Genomic DNA, 23395 nt, shown 5'->3' on the forward strand with positions numbered 1-23395 from the left:
GTCTCACATTTTTGTTTCTTACTGAATACGAATACGACACCCTTAAGAGGCTGTTAATGTTAGTTGTCGATTTTAGATTCGGTTGATAATTATTAGATGCATATAATTATAAAGTACAACTGAGAACAGCGAGTCCCGCGAATACTACATTCGGGCTGCATGCAGGCCGCGAGCCGCAGTTTGACGAACACTGAGTTGGAGGGTCCGTCAGCTTTTCCTAGTGCCGGAGGGCCAACAGAGGACAACCTGACGCAGCGCAGCCACTGGACGCGAGGTGAAGGCAGGTCGCGAGATAAGGGGTCCACAGTCCGTGGGGCATCCCTGCTGCGCGCGTTAACTCGGAGAGAGGAAGGAGGGCCGGTTCTGCGTAGCAGTAGCGCTCGCGGAGGCCCGGGCAGTGACGTTCCCGGAACGGAAGTCGCCCCGATCGGGCCAGGAGCGCCGCACGTGAAGCCTGACGTCACGGCGGGTGGATGGCTGGCGGGGAGGGGGTAGCGTCGCGTCGCGCTGTGCACAAAACGTGCGCCGCGCGCCGGCCGGCGCACAGTCGTCGGCGGCCACCATCCACCCACCGGCAGCGTCGCCATGGCAACCGTGTGGAGCCTCGCACTTCTGCTGGCGGTGGCTGCGGCAGAGCCGCTGGGCCCGGCGCCCCCCTCGGGGCGCAGGTTGCCGGCGCCTGCTGAGGTAGAGGTGGAGGACTTGCCGCCGCAGCTGCGGCCGCTGCTGCCGCGCGCGCCGGAGGTCGGCGACGCCTGCCGCAGAGATACCGCTCTATTGGCGGAAGCAGCCCGCAACCGCTCCACGTGGGCCCTCTCCAGTAAGTCCTACTGCCCTTCACTTTTAATGTTGGTTCCGTGCCAGTCTGTTACAGGATCGTACTGCTCTCCGTATATATATATATATATATATATATATATATATATATATATATATATATATATATTCAGTTTTCAAATTTAATTCCTCAACGATAGCTGTAGTCGAGGAATAATGTTGTGAACAGCACTGTAAAGTTATGGTGAGGCATTGGCGTCGGATGTTGTCTTTAAGCATCCCTAGAGATGTCGGTCGATCACGATACACTTGCGACCTCAGGTAACCCCAAAGCCAATAATCGCACTGACTGAGGTCTGGGGACCTGGGAGGCCAAGCACGACGAAAGTGACGGCTGAGCACACGATCATGACCAAATGATCCGCGCAAAATATTTTTCAGGCGTCTGGGAATACGCTTTTTTTTTTTTTTGTTCTAAAAATCCCCACATCATTCCAAGTATGTGTGTCAATTTTTACCTCTCTATGTATATTATTCCGTGGTTTATTAAGTTTTCAAATTTATACTGACTTTTTGATCACCCGATACTGTATTCTATATACACGGTGACTCAATGGTACTGGGAAATGTTAGCAGATATGGGTGGTCTATTTCTTAATTTAAATCTTTTCCCACATGTGTTTCAGGTCTCGTAAGAAACTAGACATATTGCTGTTTCCTTCGTGGGAGACCATAGTCATAGAGATTTTTTAAAGAAATTCCCGCCATTTGACTGTCAGTTGTTCATTTATTTTCCACAATCCCGATTTCGGTCTTGTAGTTATTCTCAAGTACATGTTGAAAAGTTGAAATATGTCTGTCGCCGATGACATGTCACAGACAGGTCAGACATAATGAGATTTTCACTCTGCAGCGGAGTCAGACATGTTTTAACTTTTTAACATGCACTTGAGAATGAATACAAAGTCGAAAATATGAATGTGTAAAATAAATGAACAATTGACAGTTAAATGGCGAAACTTTCTTTAAAAAATGTATTAATAGTTCAATCGGTTCTTGGTAGAATATTTTATACACTACAAATGGAAACACACATATCACCGATGTAATATTCTAGAATATTTATTATTTTCTTTTACAACAGGCCTTCGCCTGTTACGTCATCGTCAGATACAATGATAAATATGTGTGAATGCGAAATTTTTGTCGAATCAAACATTTTAAAGCAGTGCATCTGCAAAGTATATTAGTTTGCTTCCAAAGTTGACCATATTTTAAAGTAGCGCATCTACAGAGCATCTCAGTTCGTTTCCAGAGATGCGTCTTTGAAAAGGAAAGACACACTCCGTAGATGCCCTATTTTAAAACCTCTGATCTACAAAAATTTCACAGTCGTATGTTTATTGAAATAACTAATTCCTTACATGTAGACTGCATATGCATTCCAGTTTCTGGTACATATATCACTAAATAAAATTGGAATATATATTCATTCCATAAGCAAGTAATAGTACACAGTCAATTTATGCCTCATATAAATAAAAAAAAATGTTGGAGCGTAGCCCACGTGTAAATTTCACTGCAGAACTCGATTATCTAACTTTTTTTTCATTGGCACACATAGCAAAAACACCATACATCTAGCGTATGAAGGCATACAAAATAGTGTTCAGTTGATAAATGTGTGCTTGATGATGGCAAAATGCTGCCGAAAATTGTCTGTTGCAGCAAATATTGCTGTTAAAGGTGAATGAAGCAGCAAATTGTGTTCTTTGCAAACTTTTATTGTATTTTATGAATTAAGTTTCCGTCAGTGTTGCAAAGAATATTTTTATTAGTGACTAGTTTCGAACTTTTCGTTCATTTTCAAATATTCTGAGTGTACAAATTACAGCAATGCAATAAAGATACAACATGTTGGAAAATATTGTATTTTACGCTTTGCTAAGGACATTGTATCTTCTAGTATAGGGAATGGTTTGAGAATGAAGCACGAAACTAGTCACTAACCAAGATATTATTTACAATTCTGATGGAAATCTTAATTAATTAATTACAAATATAGTGATTTACTGATACTAATACCAACACAATATTGAAAGTACGTAAATTTTGTTTTGTTTTTAATTAAGGCGATTATTTTCTTTGCTCTTGATTTCACCGGTGCTGAGAATGTGATACATGATTCCACTAGGACTATACACACTGTCAAAATATTATGCCATGTGAAAGATTTCAGACATCCTCATGCTCCATTTATCCATGTCGATTAATCATGAATGACCGTCTCTCTATCCGAATAGTTAGCGTCGCTGCCTTCGGTGCGAAAGGACTCTGGTTCGTTCCCGGATTTCCTCGAGTTTTTGAAAGATAGGGAGGTCCGGAACAGTGTTCACTCATCCATCTTAGGAAAAATGACGATATGCGTGATTAAAGAAGCAGCAGTGCTATCAGGATTCATCTACTGGCAATAACGGCTGGAGTGATTGGCCTCATGACTATCACATGTCCCACGGTAAAAGGGCGCTTGTTGCACGCAACAGTTTGTCGTTCCGTCAGTGGTGTTAACCGTATTACTCATACTGAAAGAAATCTTTCTCCACAGTGTTTCTCAGAGCACATAGCACAGTTGCGGTTGGCGCAGTGCTTAAAATTTTGTAAATCATTTGAAGTAAACTCTCTGCTCGTCCCTTCACCAAGTTTCCAGTTAATGGTCGTTCCGGTCACCAACCAGGCCCAGCTAATGAGCTAGAGCTGTGTCTCTGGTGACATCGACATAGAAAGCATGTCGAACTCTAAGCTTCTCATCCCTTTTATAGCGCTCAGAACATTTCTGAGCTTAAGACTGCAGTTTCATTACACGGACTGCAGTACGAAACAGAATCGACCATTACGCTTACTTTAAGACGTAAGCATACATTTATGAAGCTGATATCTGACTTTATGGGTGACACTTCACTTGATGGTACCATTTCCACGAGCCACCCGCAGATCGAATTTTTAGATGTGGTGAAGGGACGCCGCCTCGCCGTAGCGAATAGCAGCAGTTACGTGACCTTGTTGAGACGATTCACGCGTCCACCTCGAAAGGAACTCCACGCTTTTTTGTTTGAACGACTCATAAGCCACAAAACAGTATACTGGCAATTACGAAAATAGCTGATCAAAAAATTTTTATGTACACATGTTTAGGATTCACTTTAGGCAGTCAAACATCCATTAACCGGCGCACTTCGAGAATCCTGATGGTTGGTAGCAGAATTCAGAACCTGTTCAGTCGTTTTAAACGTGGAATTTATGGTCAGTGTAGTGGCGTGTATCTCTTACATGTAAATTTACAGCGTATTTCAAATGTTCCCTTAGAAATGAAGGTCAGGATTGGGTCACAACTGTCCCAGTTTAATTCTCGCACCACTGCAAAGAGGAGTGATATACGACTAGGTATTAATGTCAATGGCGTCGAGAAACATCTGAAATCACTACAGCTCAACAAGGAACTGGGACTCGATGGAATTCTTATCAGATTCTAGAATATCTTCACAAAGTGATTCAAAAGTCTTGGCACAGTCGTATTCAGGAATATGGCAGGAATGACCATTCGGAGCAAAAAAGTCTACTAAACATAGGCTCCAAAATGCAAACCTTAAGAGCTACGAGCACTTACTCATATCCGATATTGTAAAACGAATCTCTTCTACCGCAAGCTCTTTGCTTTCCATATATTGGGACGAGGTAGTAAAGACCAAAACAAGAAAAAACTGTTTGGTAAAAATGGGCTCTAAGGTGCATACCTCTACACCTATAAGCACTTTTTTAAGGAGAGGGGTGTGTTTCACATCAGAAGTTGAAGAAGTGGTTATGGCTTTTAAGGTATGCACTTCAGAGCCCATGCACTTTTTTTTCTTCTTGTGTTGGTCCATAGTACCATTTTTCATAATATGGAAAGCAATGAGCTTGCATTAGGAAAGATTTGTTTCACAGTATCGAAGACGAAGAAGAGCTCAGAGGTCTTAAAGTGTGCCTTTTAATGCCCTTATTTACTAGACATTTTTGCTTCGAATGGCCCTTCCTGTCATATCCTTGAATATAATTTTGTCCTATGGGAGAAGACAACTGAATCACTAATGTAGACTTTGTCCTATGGGACATGACATCTGAAACACGTTGTATATCTGTACTGAATCTTAGAACGTATTGTGAGCTGCACTAGCATGAGTTTCGAAACCGTCGTTCATGGATATTCAATTCACGCTATTCTCGTATGACATCCTGAAAGCCACGGATCAAAGCAACCAGGTAGATGCAGTATTTCCTGACTTTCGAAAAGCATTTGACTCAGTGATACACCAATTCTTATAATTGAAAGTACAATGACGTGGGGCCGTGGAACGAAATTTGTGTCTGGACCGAGGATTTCTTTGTGGCGAGAACGTGTGTCCGCAACGGGTGCAGAAGTAAATTCATTCGTGCCCCAGGGAAGTGTTGGGACCCTAGCTGTTCATTTTGTACGTCAGTGAGTTGTCAGATAACATTAATAGTAAACTCTGACCTTTCGCAGATGTTGCAGTTATCTATAATAAAGAATTATACGAAAAAAGCTGCACGAATGTCAAACCACATACTGATAAGATATAAACGTGGTGCCTAGTTTTTGCACTTTACAAAACTAGAAAATCTAGTGTCACTTGACTACAATATCAGCGAGTCACAATTTGAATCAGTCGTTTACACATACCTGTCTTCAACAATTTGTAGGGATGTTACGTGAAACGTTCATAGCGAATCGTACGCTGCAGTTCCCCTGTTATTTTGATACACTCCTGGAAATGGAAAAAAGAACACATTGACACCGGTGTGTCAGACCCACCATACTTGCTCCGGACACTGCGAGAGGGCTGTACAAGCAATGATCACACGCACGGCACAGCGGACACACCAGGAACCGCGGTGTTGGCTGTCGAATGGCGCTAGCTGCACAGCATTTGTGCACCGCCGCCGTCAGTGGCAGCCAGTTTGCCGTGGCATACGGAGCTCCATCGCAGTCTTTAACACTGGTAGCATGCCGCGACAGCGTGGACGTGAACCGTATGTGCAGTTGACGGACTTTGAGCGAGGGCGTATAGTGGGCATGCGGGAGGCCGGGTGGACGTACCGCCGAATTGCTCAACACGTGGGGCGTGAGGTCTCCACAGTACATCGATGTTGTCGCCAGTGGTCGGCGGAAGGTGCACGTACCCGTCGTCCTGGGACCGGACCGCAGCGACGCACGGATGCACGCCAAGACCGTAGGATCCTACGCAGTGCCGTAGGGGACCGCACCGCCACTTCCCAGCAAATTAGGGACACTGTTGCTCCTGGGGTATCGGCGAGGACCATTCGCAACCGTCTCCATGAAGCTGGGCTACCGTCCCGCACACCGTTAGGCCGTCTTCCGCTCACGCCCCAACATCCTGCAGCCCGCCTCCAGTGGTGTCGCGACAGGCGTGAATGGAGGGACGAATGGAGACGTGTCGCCTTCAGCGATGAGAGTTGCTTCTGCCTTGGTGCCAATGATGGTCGTATGCGTGTTTGGCGCCGTGCAGGTGAGCGCCACAATCAGGACTGCATACGACCGAGGCACACAGGGCCAACAACCGGCATCATGGTGTGGGGAGCGATCTCCTACACTGGCCGTACACCTCTGGTGATCGTCGAGGGGACACTGAATAGTGCACGGTACATCCAAACCGTCATCGAACCCATCGTTCTACCATTCCTAGACCGGCAAGGGAACTTGCTGTTCCAATAGGACAATGCACGTCCGCATGTATCCCGTGCCACCCAACGTGCTCTAGAAGGTGTAAGTCAACTACCCTGGCCAGCAAGATCTCCGGATCTGTCCCCCGTTGAGCATGTTTGGGACTGGATGAAGCGTCGTCTCACGCGGTCTGCACGTCCAGCACGAACGCTGGTCCAACTGAGGCGCCAGGTGGAAATGGCATGGCAAGCCGTTCCACAGGACTACATCCAGCATCTCTACGATCGTCTCCATGGGAGAATAGCAGCCTGCATTGCTGCGAAAGGTGGATATACACTGTACTAGTGCCGACATTGTGCATGCTCTGTTGCCTGTGTCTATGTGCCTGTGGTTCTGTCAGTGTGATCATGTGATGTATCTGACCCCAGGAATGTGTCAATAAAGTTTCCCCTTCCTGGGACAATGAATTCACGGTGTTCTTATTTCAATTTCCAGGAGTGTATTTATTTTCTAGGTCATTCTACGTAGTGACGTATATGGCAACCCACTTACATCTGTGACTTTTAAAGGGAAACTTCCGAATGCAGCAGTGTTAGACGCAGACTAGTTGGTCTTTCGTGTCATTCTCGCAAGTTCCGCATTCACCAGTTTGACTCTCGTCAGAGATCGCTGTGGTTAGAGTAAAGGGAAGGGAGTTTCTTGAAATATTATAGCATCCACATCATATTTCTTTTAATATATTTTATAGTTGCAGCTAAATCCGCTACATTCCGCTGATGGAGAGCAGCGTTCTCACATTCCCGTGTCATCTTCAACCTTGAGTAGAAAATTAAGTTATTAAAATGAGAAACGATGCACGTAAAGGGAGAACTAGTTATTCGGTATACTAGTGGATGAAGAATACGATAAATACTAAAAATCCGATGAATTATTTGCTAGATGTTTTCGTTTGGTAGTCTGAATGAATTTTATTGGCACAGATTATACCTTGAAAAGATGTTAATTTCAATGTTTCACAAAGTATGCTATTGTGTGGAGTAACAGAACTTCTTCCCCGTCAGATGATGTGTTCTCAGCAGTGTTATTTCGCGAAGGCTCCGAGATGTTACAACGTTGGGGTCTGGCTAAAGCTGGAGTTGCGCTCTAGCAACACTACAGTTCGGTAGTTTTGGTATACTCCTTAAATGACAGAGTAAATGATAGGATTATCGGTAGTATTCGTAGAATTGTTAAGGAAACACACACACAGGTGTATCTATATATTATTTTGCAGTCAATAGAATGTAACATGTACTGATATCAGAAGTAATGGCTTCGGTTTCATAAAAGCGTGGACGTTATGCGATCAAATAATTGTTATTACTTATAAAAATAATTTATATTCCGTAAGGATATATTTTGCACTCAATCGAATGATCATCATGATCAAAGGCAGGCGTTTCCTATTATTACTGATAAATGCTAAAATTGTTTACGAAAAACTGAAACATTTTTATATAGTTTCAACGAAGTATTGAAGTGATGTTTGACATTTTTTCATTTTGCATTTTTTTATTTTACATTTGTATCGAGGAATTTGCGTTTTCTAGCACTGCATGATAAATCTCTACTGTTTTCTTTATTATTACTACAACATCCCTCTGTTTCATGTAACAAAATCAACAAATTTTGAATAAAGCCTGAATTAAACACTGACAATTTCAATTTCTCTATAAATACTGTTTATTCTTAAGTGTCAAACAAGAGAATAATGATGTAGAACAAAAATTTTCGACAGCTTACGTGGCCCTTACATACCCTCACTTAAATTTTCAGACGTTTCACTACTTCCACTTTTTAGGGGCATTTAGTAAGATATCGACCGCATACGTGAAAAATGAGATCATTGTGATGTAACGACAGATAGGTATGGAACATACGCCCGCCCGGTTGGCCATGCGGTCTAACACACTGCTTTCCGGGCGGGAAGGAGCGCCTGGTCCCCGGCACGAATCCGCCCGGCAGATTTGTGTCGAGGTCCGGAGAGCCGGCCAATCTGTGGATGGTTTTTAGGCGGGTTTCCATCTGCCTCGGCAAGTGCTGGCTGGTTTCCCTTATTCCGCCTCAGTTACACTATGTCGGCGATTGCTGCGCAAACAAGTTCTCCACGTACGCGTACGCCACAATTACTCTACCACGCAAACATAGGGGTTACACTCGTCTGGGGGGTCCACTGGGGGCCGAACCGCACAATAACCCTGGGGGGCGGCGGAGGGGTGAAGTGGACTGCGGTAGTCGGCGTGGGGTTGTGGACCACTGCGGCTGCGGCGGGGACGGAGCCTTTCCGTCGCTTCTAGGTCCCCGGTTGACATACAATACAATGCAACACACCCGACGTACAGTTAACGCTGTTGCGACATTATTCAAATGGTTCAAACGGCTCCGAGCACTATGGGACTCAACTACTGTGGCCATTAGTCCCCTAGAACTTAGAACTACTTAAACCTAACTAACCTAAGGACATCACACACATCCATGCCCGAGGCAGGATTCGAACCTGCGACCGTAGCAGTCGCACGGTAAAGCGCCAGATGTGACGACGCTGCACCTCTCGGCTCGGACGCTGCTGGAGAGAGAGTCTGACGTAGAGGTGACGGGTGTTGCAGTGGTGGACGCGTCCAACCGGCGGCTGGCGCCAGGGGTGCTCTCCGGCAACACAGACTTGCTGGGCGCCTACGACCAGTGTGTGCAGGCGAGGGGGCCCGCCTTCAAGTCCCGCTACTGCCTCGCCACGGTGCACCTCTCAGGGGTAAGTCACTTATCTCTACAATTATCTACACTCTGCGCCAGTTTGCATTCCTTAGAAATATTGGAACACGTGAGGCAATACTGACCTTACGACATACCTTAGAAGAAAGATTAAGGAAAGGCAAACCTACATTTCTAGCATTTGTAGACTTAGAGAAAGCTTTTGACAATGTTGACTGGAGAAAGGCTATTTACAATTTGTATAGAAACCAGATGGCAGTAATAAGAGTAGAGGTCCATGAAAGGGGGGCAATGGTTGGGAAGGAAGTGAGACAGGGTTGTAGCCTCACCCCGATGTTATTCAATCTGTATATTCAGCAAGCAGTAAAGGAAACAAAAGAAAAATTCGGAGTAGGTATTAGAATCCATGGAGAAGAAATAAAAACTTTGAGGTTCGCCGATGACATTGTTAGTCTATCAGAGACAGCAAAGGAATTGGAAGAGCAGTTGAACGGAATGGACAGTGTCTTGAAAGCAGGATATAAGATGAACATCAACATAAGCAAAACGAGAATAATGGAATGTAGTCGAATTATGTCGGGTTATGCTGAGGGAATTAGATTAGGTTCAAAAATGGTTCAAATGGCTCTGAGCACTATGGGACTTAACATCTATGATCATCAGTCCCCTAGAACTTAGAACTACTTAAACCCAACTAACCTAAGGATAATACACAACGCCCAGCCAGCACGAGGCAGAGAAAATCTCTGACCCCGCCGGGAACCGAACCCGGGAACCCGGGCGCAGGAAGCGAGAACGCTACCGCACGACCACGAGATGCGGGCAATTAGATTAGGAAATGAGACACTTAAAGTGGTAAAGGAGTTTTGCTATTTGGGGAGCAAATTACTAATGATGGTCGAAGTAGAGAGGATATAAAATGTAGACTGGCAATGGCAAGGAAAGCGTTTCTGAAGAAGAGAAATTTGTTAACATCGAGTATAGATTTAAGTGTCAGGAAGTCATTTCTGAAAGTATTTGTATGGAGTGTAGCCATGTATGGAAGTGAAACATGGACGATAAATAGTTTAGACAAGAAGAGAATAGAAGCTTTCGAAATGTGGTGCTGAAGATTAGATGGGTAGATCACATAACTAATGAGGAGGTATTGAAAAGAACTGGGGAGAAGAGGAGTTTGTGGCACAACTTGACAAAAAGAAGGGACCGATTAGTAGTACATGTTCTGAGGCATTAGGGGATCACAAATTTAGCATTGGAGGGCAACGTGGAGGGTAAAAATCGTAGAGGGAGACCAAGAGATGAATAAACTAAGCAGATTCGGAAGGATGTAGGTTGCAGTAAGTACTGGGAGATGAAGAAGCTTGCACAGGATAGGGTAGCATGGAGAGCTGCATCAAACCAGTCTCAGGACTGAAGACCACAACAACAACAACTGCGCCACCTGAGTGGTGGAGTGTTCTTCTGGTGCCACTATCCAGGCCCCCCCCCCTCCCGCCCTCGCCCCTTCGTATTACATTTTCTAATTATGCGAGGGAAGAATTATTATCAGTAATGCTTCATATTAACTGTAATTTCTGAGATTTTTTCGAAGTGGTGATTTCGCGATGCGACACGAATGTGGGAAGTAGTGTAGTACTATGTTGCCTGAATTTTCGCATGACGTACTCTTTCGGAATTTCAATAGTAAACCTCTCTGTGATAAGCAACGCCTTTCTAGTAGCATCTGATACTGGAATTTGTTCGTCATGTCTGTAAAGCTCTCGCGCCGGCGAAACGATCCCATGACGAAACACTTAACTCTTCGTTGGATATTGTCTATCTCTTCTCTCAGTCCATCCCGGTGACAGTCCCACACAGACTAGCAGTACTTAAGAATCGGCCGAACAAAGTGTTTTTCATGTCACTTCTTTCGTTGATGAATTGCATTTTTTTTTACATTTTTTCGATGAATCGCAGCCTGGTATCTACTTTTCCTACTAGGGCTAATCGGAAAGTAAAGTCCGATCGGTGGTGAAATGGAAACCACAACGAAAATCTAAAATGTTTTATTTGCAACAATTTTCGACATATTCCATCTACTTCTCTACATCTTAACTGCTCCTGCTTAGACATTTGTCGTGGCGTTATACTACCTTATCAATACCGCCGTTATAGAAGACAGCCGTCTGTGCTTTCTGACACATCTTTACGCTGGTCTGCAGGGTATTATTTGTGCCAGAGTGTCGTCTTCTTAGCCAATGGTTCATGTAAGCAGAGATAAACTTCAGAGGAAGGCAAGTCCGTGTTGTACGGAGGGCGATCAAACACCTCCCACTGAAAACGCTGCAGGCACGCCCTCACTGCCCCTGTAATGTGCGGACGAAAGTTGGTAGGAAATGCATGACAGTTGCGTTATTTGGGGTTGCATGATATCAAGCAAAACCTCTCAGCGGGCAACCATACTTTGTGAGATACGCTTATTGTTTTGGGCCTCTTTACGTGTTCACTGTATGCTCAGAACTGAAAAGAGCGATGTGACGCGATCGACAGGCAAGTTAGAGATACTGCCCAGTACGTTTCTGCAAAGCTTCATCGGACTTTCACTGTCGTTTTTTCCCATTTCGCGACCAATCGGACCTTACTTTCCAAATAGCTCTCGTATAATTTGTTTCGTGTGGTCATTCCACTCTAGGGTGTTGTGGATGATTACTCCTAGGTACTTGACAGTGGTTAGTGTTTCCACTGATTTTTCACCAATACTGTAATCGTTGTTGTTATGATCTTCAGCCCAGAGACTGGTTTGATGCAGCTCTCCATGCTACTCTATGCAAGCTTTTTCATCTCCCAGTACCTACTTCTACCTACATCCTTCTGAATCTGCTTAGTGTATTCATCTCTTGGTCTCTCCCTTCGATTTTTACCCTCCACGCAGCCCACCAATACTAAATTGGTGATTCCGTGATGCATCAGAACATGTCCTACCAACCGATTCCTTCTTCTAGTCAAGTTGTGCCACAAATTTCTCTTCTCCCCAAATCTATTCAGTACCTCGTCATTAGTTATGTGATCTGCCCATCTAGATTGCCTGAACTGAGGTTGATAAATCTTTTCTGTACTACTAAATCTGTTTGTGTTTTAGAGGTGTTAACCTGATAAGGCAAGTGAGTCAGCATTCATATGCTTGATGGCCACACAGCTTTCTAAGACTTGCACTTCGATATAAGTGAGACACAACCGCATTGCGCCAACAGAAAATGAGTAAAGACCCAAAGCGTATATTATCGTTAATAAGGTTATTGGGAAGATGGTCAGTTGTTGCAATTTTTCAAGTTGTTTAATCCACAGCTTCGGAGATCAATCACCAGTATCATGGCTAAATAATAAATTAAACGTACAGTATTTGATCAAAAGTATCCAGACACTTATTAGTGGACGTTAGTATGGGGAGTGTCCGGCCTTCGCCTTTACAACAGTTTGAACCCTGCTGGGGACATTTTCAGTCAACTTTCTGAAAATCTGTGAAGGAATGGCAGTCCATTATTACTCAAAAGCCGAAACCAGCGAAAGTAGTAGTGCTGGACGCTGGCATCTGAAGCGATATCAACATTCTTACCAGCCACGAAGGTGTTCCACTGGTTCAGGTAGAGACTACCGGCAGGCCAGTACATATCAGTATTATTATTGTCCACAAACCATTCACTCAAAGATGCTGCTTTAGACAGAGTGCATTGACATGATGATACAATCATCACTTCTAAACTTTTCCTCTACTATACACAGTACACTATGCTGTAAAATGTCTTCGGATGCTTCCTAATGCAGATTTTCCTTAAGCGCAATAAATGTATCAAATCCTAAGCAAGAAAAACATCCCTGCACCGCAACACCTCTCCTCCGCGTCTCACTGTTGCCACTGCACCTGATGTGAAGCATTCACTAATCCCATACCCTTTCACTGGAATGTCATACGCAATATTGCGATGGATCACTCCAAATCGCTTGTCTTCAGTCATCCATTGTTCACTAGCGTCCCTCTTTCACCGCCTGAAGCGCCACTTTACACTGACTGACCACCACGCACAGTCATTGCGTTAGCTGGACTGCTCGTAGCAGTTTGAGCTCACGAGTGATTCCTTCCAATGATTTCACGTGATTTTTAGAGCCACCATCCGCCATGTTCACCACTGCCTTTTCGACAGTACATGATGTCTGCCTAGTCATGGTTTAGCTGTGATTTAGACCCACGTTCGAAGTCCGCGTGCTCTCCTGACAGACCGGTTCTGCTGTTACTGCTTCTCTGACAATACAGTAGTCCCCACCTCCTTCCACACTGGCAGGTCATCTCGTGGTGACGTCCTCATTACATCAGATAGTTTATTCCGAGGTAGAGAGTGCTCTCGATGAAGGCCTGAAGGTAGTGAGCCGAGTGTTGAAGGTATCGATGAGAACTGCTGTTGCTAGCAGTGTGCTCGGACTGGAGCGTGGCCTACGTGTTGTAGGGTGCTGCTGCCGGGCGGCGCCTGCGCTGGGGTACGTGCGTGTCCGCCACGTGCTCGGCGAGCGACGTGGCCGCGCAGCTGACGGTGGCTTTGCCCGCTGCACTGGGTCAGCACGCCAGCGTCCACATCTCGCCGGACGACTGCGCCACCGCCGACGGCATGCCCTTGGAACCCGCAGACTGGTGCTTCGTGTGAGTACCCCCGTTCTTCCTCTACTTCCTCAGCGTCTATGTCACATGAAAGCGCTTCCTTCAATCTAGCTCTCAGTCACTCACTGATCAGTCTGGCCTGGCAACGGAAGACAGCAAAACGAAAGCTGAAATATTAAATTTAGCGTCTGAGAAATCTTTCACGCAGGAGGACCGTACAAACATACCGCCGTTTCAGTCTCGTACAGGTTCCCGTATGAAGGACGTAGTGATAGATATCCCTGGGGTTGTGAAGCAGCTGAATGGGTTGAAATAGCCGGCCGCGGTGGTCTCGCGGTTCTAGGCGCGCAGTCCGGAACCGTGCGACTGCTACGGTCGCAGGTTCGAATCCTGCCTCGGGCATGGATGTGTGTGATGTCCTTAGGTTAGTTAGGTTTAAGTAGTTCTAAGTTCTAGGGGACTTATGACCACAGCAGTTGAGTCCCATAGTGCTCAGAGCCATTTGAACCATTTGGGTTGAAATAAATAAATTGCCAGGTCCCGATGGGATTCCAATTAGGTTTTACAGAGAGTACCCTACTGCATTGGCTCCTTGCTTAGCTTGCATTTATCGCGAATCTCTCGCCCAACGTAAAGCCCCGAGCGACTCAAAAAAAAACGCAGGTGACGCCTGTATATAAGAAGGGTAGAAGGACGGATCCTCAAAATTACAGACCAATATCCTTAACATCGGTTTGTTGCAGGATTCTCGAACATATTCTCAGTTCGAATATAATGAATTTCCTTGAGACAGAGAAGTTGCTGTCCACGCACCAGCACGGCTTTAGAAAGCATCGCTCCTGCAAAACGCAACTCGCCCTTTTTTCACAAGATATCTTGCGAACCATCGATGAAGGGTATCAGACGGATGGCATATTCCTTGACTTCCGGAAAGCGTTTGACTCGGTGCCCCGCTGCAGACTCCTAAGGTACGAGCATATGGAACTGGTTCCCAAATATGTGAGTGACTCGAAGACTTTTTAAGTAATAGAACCCAGTACCTTGTCCTCGATGGTGAGTATCCATCGGAGGTGAGGGTATCATCTGGAGTGCCCCAGGGAAGTGTCGTAGGTCCACAGTTGTTTTCTATCTACATAAATGATCTTTTGGATTGGGTGGATAGCAATGTGTGGCTGTTTGCTGATGATGCTGTGGTGTACGGGAAGGTGTCGTCGTTGAGTGACTGTAGGAGGATACAAGATGACTTGGACAGGATTTGTGATTGTTGTAAAGAATGGCAGATAACTCTAAATAGAGATAAATGTAAATTAATGCAGATGAATAGGAAAAAGAATCCTGTAATGTTTGAGTACTCCATTAGTAGTGTAGCTCTTGACACAGCCACGTCGATTAAATATTTGGGCGTAACATTGCAGAGTGATATGAAGTGGGACAAGCATGTAATGGCAGTTGTGGGGAAGGCGGATAGTCGTCTTCGGTTCATTGGTAGAATTTTGGGAATATGTGGTTCATCCGTAAAGGAGACCGTGTATAAAACACTAATACGACCTATTCTTGAGTACTGCTCGAGCGTTTGGGATCCCTGTCAGGTCGGATTGAGGGAGGACATAAAGCAATTCAGAGGCGGGCTGCTAGATTTGTTACTGGTAGGTTTGATCATCACGCGATTGTTACGGAAATGCTTCAGGAACTCGGGTGGGAGTCTCTAGAGGAAAGGAGGCATTCTTTTCGGGAATCGCTACTGAGGAAATTTAGAAAACCAGCATTTGAGGCTGACTGCAGTACAATTTTACTGCCGCCAACTTATATTTCGCGGAAAGACCACAAAGATAAGAGAGATTAGGGCTCGTACAAAGGCATATAGGCAGTTATTTTTCCCTCGTTCTGTTTGGGAGTGGAACAGGGAGAGAAGATGCTAGTTGTGGTACGAGGTACCCTCCGCCACGCACCGTATGGTGGATTGCGGATGTAGATGTAGATGTAGATGTAGCTCTCACTCTCTCTCTCACTCTCACTCTCTCTCTCTCTCTCTCTCTCTCTCTCTGCGCTAGCCGCTTCGTTGTGCAAAAAATTGGCCTTTGAAGTTTAGAAGATTTTCGAGAGTGCGAAGCATTTCTATCTTATCACCACAGTCGCCCACAGCTGGCAACGTGGTATCAACAATGTGCTTGTAAGTGAGAAGCTGGACGGAGCCGAATTTGCACACTGCTCGCTCTGTGAACATTGTCTAACTGCTGATACCATCGAATGTCCATTCTTGTGTCGAGAATAAAACGGTATTTGGAATTCGGAATGAAGGATACTGGATCTCATGAGCAGGACGGCGTTTCGCACAATCACAACATCACAGTTGTTAGAACCAGACTAGGATTACTTCTTGCATGACAAACATTACGGCTACGTGTGGCGGGCTGGGCAATTTGCGTACTATGCCATATAGACTGTACAGCTCCATGAAAACCATCACTGCTATCTACCTAAGCGCTGTCGAAGGAGACACAAACGTGGAAATGGAAATGAAGTTCCATGGTTCTTGACAGAACGTAGGGGAACGATGCGGGAGTCCCGCATCCCCGTACTAGGCAAGGTCCTAATGGAGGTAGTTTGCCGTTGCCTTCCTCCGACCGTAATGGGGATGAATGATGATGATGAAGGTGACACAATATCACCCAGTCATCTCGGGGCACGTGAAACTCCCTGACCCCACCGGGAATCGAACCCGGGACCCCGTGCTCGGGAAGCGAGTACGCTACCGTGAGACCACAAGTGGTGGACCCCAGACACGAACGTATCGTTCGTAATTTCATCTGCCTTATAAAGTCCTCACCTTAATCCGAGACCAAACATCTCCCACCTGCATTCCCAACCCCACGCCCAGTTACCTGACCTCCAGCGCCCCTCCCCTCCGTCGATTCTACAAACTACAGAAGAGAATTAGCTACTTAAAGGTTTTGTATTACAGTCATTACATCCGTGTGCCTGTGAGAGAGGCCAGTGACTCAAGCAGCATTAGGTGTGTTAGGCATATTCAAAACTCCAGCTTATTAGGCTGTGCAAAGGTCAATTTGTTTCATTTTAACAGCAGATTCCTTTAATTTCAACATCCTCAAATGAAATCGACGTCGACGCTGATAATGATTCCCATTAATCTGACTCAGGTAGAGTACAGCATCGAACTGCCAATGTTATTTTCAACGTGACCTAAACAATGAAAGTACACAGCTATCGTTAGAGCGATTGGTACTCGGTCACTGCCAGTGTCTTTGCCTCCAACAGAATCTGGGACTGTAAGAAGCACCAACAGCAGCGATGTTCTTCCGATGGTGCATCACACTCATCTTGGCCTCCAGCAGTCACCAGCATCATCCGATTTTAGCGTTCATCTTTTGTCACAATGAAAGTAATATACATCGCGCTAGCTCTGATTACTGCCTCTAAACTTGAAATTTATTCTTTGTTACAGGGCGCTGATGGTCATGTTTGGAGTGGCCTTAGTGGGCTCCACGGTCTTTGATGTGTTCTTTTCCGAGAAGATTGACATTAAGAAAGGTAAGGCTCGAAAGACTCATGGAACAATAAACTAATTGTATTTCAGTAACGGCACTGATTATTTCAAACGCCGGATATAATTACACTGCATCAATGTCGAAGCCAGAATTCTTGCAAAAACAGAAACTTTAACGTAGTATCATCCAGGACTTCAGCAATAATAGTACATCGGATGTTTACAGATGCCAAAAATTCTGGGTTATGAAACTAGAACACCATAAAGAATGAGGGACTGAGTGTCATTTTTAATTGAAAGTAACGATAATGACATGGTTGTAGTAGTAATTGGTTATTTATTTCAGTCCCGTCTACGAGAACATGCGAGTGGTTATGACCGTTTTCTGCCGTTACCGGCCATTTTCAGATCTATATTGGTTGATTAAAATGTAAAATGTCACAATTCTTGACGCAAATTGCTCTACCAAGAGTTTTGACTGAAGACGGTATTTTGTGACTACCGAGTTTAGAAGACATTATAAGTGGGGTTGTGAAACAAGAACATTTTCGTATGGTGACTGCAAGGATGAATTAAAACTATCCTGAAGCCGATGGTTGGTTTGAACACCCCAGAGATCTGCTAGTGAGTTCATATTTTTTGGCACAGCACAGCGTGTTGAATATTTGATGCCGTCGAAGTCCACTTCCGTACACAATATCATAAATCGCACACAGGCAGTGTACCAGAATCACCAACGAATGGAACGTGTGTTGCGTCATTGATCGCACGAAGTGGCAACAAAAGTGAATTCGTACTTGAAGTTTCAAGTGATGTGCTAACTGTATGAAAAGTGTTGGACATAGCAGCGAAATTTCTTTTTTTTCGTATTTTCCCCACTGCTGAAGTTTTGCAGTACCTCACAAGCAATCATTACAGTCTGACAAACCTCGTAGCGCCCAGCTTGTTTTTCACCGCTAACCTGACGCCCCCTTGTCTTTGCAGACAGCGCGTGGTTGGCCTTCTCGGTGCGCAAGAACTGGCGCTCTCTGACCCACGTCAGCAACTCGGGACTGACCAGCGTGCACGGCATCAAGTTCCTCAGCATGGCCTGGGTGGTGCTCTTCCACAAGTACGCCGTCATGGCCGAAACACCGATCATCAACAGCGATATCGTCGAGGACGGGGTAAGTTGTCACAGATCGCCAAAACAAAGGAGACTCTTCAGCCTTTTGCTCTCTGATCAAATAGTCACATGCCAGTATTACTTCACGTTCAAAACGCGTGCTACACCCACAACCTTCCAGCGGCGATATTCCCACTGTGCAAGTGAAAGCTGGACTTGAGGTTTAGAGTTTAGATGTAATTATTTTTCTAGCTAATGTTCAGATTAATCACACAAACACAGACTTAAATGAAATTTTCACTCTACAGCGGAGTGTGCGCTGATATGAAACTTCCTGGCAGATTAAAACTGTGTGCAGGACCGAGACACGAACTCGGGACCTTTGCCTTCGCGGGCAAGTGCTCTACCGACTGAGCTACCCAAGCACCACTCAGGCCCGGTCCTCACAGTTTTACTTCTGCCAGTACCTCATCTCCTTCCTTCCAAACTTTACAGAAGCTCTCCTGCGAACCTTGCAGAACCTTGCAGAAGGTAGGAGACGAGGTACTGGCAGAAGTAAAGCTGTGAGGAGGGGGCGTGAGTCGTGCTTGGGTAACTCAGTCGGTAGAGCACTTGTCCGCGAAAGGCAAAGTTCCCGAGTTCGAGTCTCGGTCCGGCACACAGTTTTAATCTGCCAGGAAGTTTCATACCAGCGCACACTTCGCTGTAAAGTGAAATTTTTCATTCTAGAAACATCCCCCAGGCTGTGGCTAAGCCATGTCTCCGCAGTATCCTTTCTTTCAGGAGTGCTAGTTCTGCAAGGTTCGCAGGAGAGCTTCTGTAGAGTTTGGAAGGTAGGAGATGAGGTACTGGCAGAAGTAAAGCTGTGAGGACGGAGCGTGAGTCGTGCTTGGGTAGCTCAGTCGGTAGAGCACTTGCCCGCGAAGGGCAAAGGTCCCGAGTTCGAGTCTCGTTCCGGCACACAGTTTTAATCTGCCAGGAAGTTTCAAACACAGACTTCATTCTCTGTCTCCACTTTCCCTCACAAGCACAACTTGATCCTTGAAGAGCATTTTAAATCAAATTAAAGCGCCAAAGAGTGAGGCACGAAAACGTATCCTTCGCAGCACGCGACGACGTCGGGAGAGGGCAGTGTGATATATCTTTATGAGTCTGACTCAGCCTGATATCGCAGCGCTTAAGAAATTAATTTCGTATGCGGAGGACTTGCAAGACCGCTATTTGCCGTGCAGAATCGCTGACTGACTAAAAGATGTACTTTGAAATGCACTACCTCGTTTCCTGAGTGAAGTGATACTACCGATGACTGTCGACGCCTACAAAAATTTCTAACAAAACGTGACAATAACCCAAATGATCAGCCGGAAATGTACTGACTGGGGGAATGGAAATAAATATGCTGGAACTTGGTTATTTATATGAAAAGGGCGTTCATTTAAGAGTCTACACAGTACATAGAGTTTGAAAGCACACTTCATTATTGTATCAAATTTTATTAGGAAGCTTTCTTCTTGCTGTTAAAATATCAATAACTTTAAACAAATTAATACGTTTCGTGTCTTCTCGCTGTAACATGGTGCATCAGAGTTCCGTATTGCAGCCATTCTACGAAGCGTCAGTAGGTATGCGTGCCTGCGACGTCTTTTTCCCTTCGTAACATTCTTTCGTTGCTGTTCACTTGGGCAGGCGTGACTCATTAACAGCCCCGCCCAGGCGGGGAGGTATTAGGCGAAAAATAAATTCATTAACGGAAGATGATAAAACCATACATCAGACAAAGTTATTACATTAAAAAGCACTCCAGGACCACGAGTGGCCTACCGGGACCATCCGACCGCCGTGTCATCCTCAGTGAGGTTGCGGATAGGAGGGGCGTGGGATCAGCACACCGCTCTCCCAGTCGTTATGATGGTATTCTTGACCGAAGCCGCTTCTATTCGGTTAAGTAGCTCCTCAATTGGCAGCAAGAGGTTGAGTGCTCCCCGAAAAATGGCAACAGCGCATGGCGGCTGGATGGTCACCCATCCAAGTGCCGTCACGTCCGACAGCGCTTAACTTCGGTGATCTCACGGCAACCGGAGTATCCACTGCGGCAAGGCCGTTGCCACAGTTATTACATAGTAAAATAAAGTACATAACATGAATGAGTGTACTACCTGTCGTAGTTTTTATAGATTGACGATATAATTTGTATTATGATATAGTAATAGTGTCTAATTCATGGTTTTCTCACCTGATGTTAGTGATTTTATATTTCGGCTAATATGATGCTGTAAATACTTTTATGAATCTGATGTTGGTCAGTCTACCAAAAATGGTTGTCTAAATAATTTTATCGGCATCTCAAGGTTGTAACATGACATTTTTCAAATACTTAGAGTTGTGCAGCTCCAATACATGAAAATGTATGAATCATAACGATGTCAAATGACTCTTTTTACATTCACGTTACACATTCGTGTATAAAAATGGCTACATGGTCAACATTAACTTTTTTCAAAATATTGATGTCAGTTCACAAGTCCTGTCCACTAACATTTACATATCACATAGGTAGAAATTCTTCTACTGAGAAGAAAGAGTTGTTAAGGAAAAACTTTTTCAGTTTGTTTTCAGACTTAACTTTACATCTGGGAGACATTGTGAAACAGTGGACAAGTGATTAAAATTTTTGGTGGTTGAACTGTGCACCCGTTTTATCGCTAAAGACAAACTTAATCTGGGATAATGGATGCCATTTTTCCTCTAGCATTGTAAATGCCTTCGTCATTGTTTCTTTAGAACTATATCCACAACGAACTTCTTGAAGGAATAAATGCCATGTGAAGCGTTACTCCTCAAACAGATGTCTTCAAGGTGGTCGTGGATGATCACCATATATTATTCTTACAGCACGTTGTTGAAGTATGGAAACTTTCTTTGCTGAAGATAAATTACCGCAGGACATTATTCCATGCGAAATTACCGAATAAAAATATGTAACATATTTTAACTTAAACTTTAACTTACTAGTTTGTTCCTCCCCAAGATTTCCCATGACTGGAAGTGAAAATATGGCTGAACTGAGATGTTTTATGTGTTGAAAGATGTGTTTTTTTATGTTTCAATTCTCAAAATTTTTTTAAATACCCAGCCTTTTTATTATTTTCTTACCGTGTGTTACATTTTGTTGTGTACATAGTTCCGCGTAGTCAGCACGTACACAACTTTCCCAATAGAGCGCGCTCCGCTAAGCACAACAGCGCAGGCGCAGCACTCGTCCATCTCCGCACTACGAGATGGCACTGTCTTAGAGACAGACCAAATTCTGCTTCCGCAGATCCGCGTATTAATATGTAACGCAGCCAATGACATTGTTGCTAACGTAGAACCTTTTCTCCTCGCAGATCACACTTGCGCAGTGATACCTGATCGTGCGAGGTATTATAACAAGAGTACAGACCTGCGATTACTCAGTCTGCAATAGTCTGCACCAGTCTGTACAAGTCTGCATTAGTCTGCCTTTGTCTATACCAGTCTATAATCAAGTTTCAGTCTGCACCTAATAAGATTATCATATTCCTGTACATAGCCATGAAGATAAATGAATATACACTTTGTCAAGTATGAGATATATGTGAGAATAAAATTAATGTACCAGGACCAAAGGAACGTCAGATTGTCAGTTGTAAATAGCATCCAGAATCAAGTTAAGTAAGGTTTATGATTGCTATTATTTTAATAAATGTGTGTGAAAATTAATCAAGTTCTGTTTAAAGTTGGTCACCGTCAATCTGCTACTCTAAGCGTGCAAGTGGCATTTCTATCGTCTGACCTAACGGCAGAAGATAAACACGCCACGATAAGAATGGTTCAAATGGCTCTGAGCACTATGCGACTTAACTTCTGAGGTCATCAGTCACCTAGAACTTAGAACTAATTAAACCTAACTAACCTAAGGACATCACACACACCCATGCCCGAGGCAGGATTCGAACCTGCGACCGTAGCGGTCGCTCGGCTCCAGACTGTAGTGCCTAGAACCGCACGGCCACTCCGGCCGGCGCCACAATAAGACCACGAGACTTATTGCTGACACTCGCCTACTTCGCTAGAGCGACAAGTCAAATAATCTGATGGTGTGTGTACCGAAGGTCTTACAGTACGCACACCACACATTTGTTATTGGTGTTGTACCTGTAGATGTGCGGAAGTGAATATATTGTATTAGGGGCGGCTCTTGCACACGGTAAGTGTCACCCGACTCTAAGCCAGGGAACACTCGCGTAGTTGGACGGACTCAGTATCGATAGTCCAGTTTTACGACGGCTCATAGTGTAGCGAGAGCGCTCTAATGAGCGTCGTCGTGTTGCAGCTCAAGTACGACTGGACACAGATGCCGGTGTCCAACGGCGGCAGCCTGGCGGTGAACACGTTCTTCGTGGTGAGCGGCATGCTGCTGTCGTTCGTGTTCCTGCGCGACCGCTCGCAGGGGCGGCCCTTCGGCCTGGTCAACTTCTACGTGTACCGCTACGTCCGCCTGACGCCCGTCTACGCCGTCGTCATCTGGCTGTACGCGACGCTGTCGCGGCACCTGGGCTCCGGCCCGCTGTGGAGCGGCCTCATGGCCGAGCACACGCGCCGCTGCCGCGCCTCCTGGTGGCGCAACCTGCTCTACATCAACAACTACCAGTCGCCCGGCGACGTGGTGAGTCCCCGCTCCGCTTCCTGCCCGCACCTCGTACATCTCACAGCAGCCAGTCTGCCAGTGTCCAAACAAAGCACAGTCTACGTCACGTATTTACCGGCTGATCAAAAAGTCAGTATAAATTTGAAAACTGAATAAATCACGGAATAATGTAGATAGAGAGGTACAAATTGACGCAAATTATTAGAATCAAAAAAACACAAACGTTC

At 45.1% G+C, this 23395-nt stretch overlaps 1 protein-coding gene across 1 annotated transcript in view; it reads left to right on the forward strand.

The window, feature by feature from the left end:
* Positions 1–533: 533 nt before the first annotated feature.
* LOC126282092 (nose resistant to fluoxetine protein 6-like) overlaps positions 534–23395 on the forward strand; it is a 39812-nt gene continuing 16950 nt past the window's right edge. Inside the window, exons 1-6 of the mRNA XM_049981549.1 lie at positions 534–820; positions 9160–9302; positions 13741–13931; positions 17353–17438; positions 18379–18560; positions 22854–23186. Of these exons, the coding sequence (XP_049837506.1) occupies positions 586–820; positions 9160–9302; positions 13741–13931; positions 17353–17438; positions 18379–18560; positions 22854–23186 (1170 nt within the window). The 5' untranslated portion in view covers positions 534–585. The remainder of the gene's footprint in view (positions 821–9159; positions 9303–13740; positions 13932–17352; positions 17439–18378; positions 18561–22853; positions 23187–23395) is intronic.

The sequence above is a fragment of the Schistocerca gregaria genome, chromosome 7 (genome assembly GCF_023897955.1).
Source record: "Schistocerca gregaria isolate iqSchGreg1 chromosome 7, iqSchGreg1.2, whole genome shotgun sequence".
NCBI classification, from domain to species: Eukaryota; Metazoa; Arthropoda; class Insecta; order Orthoptera; family Acrididae; genus Schistocerca; species Schistocerca gregaria.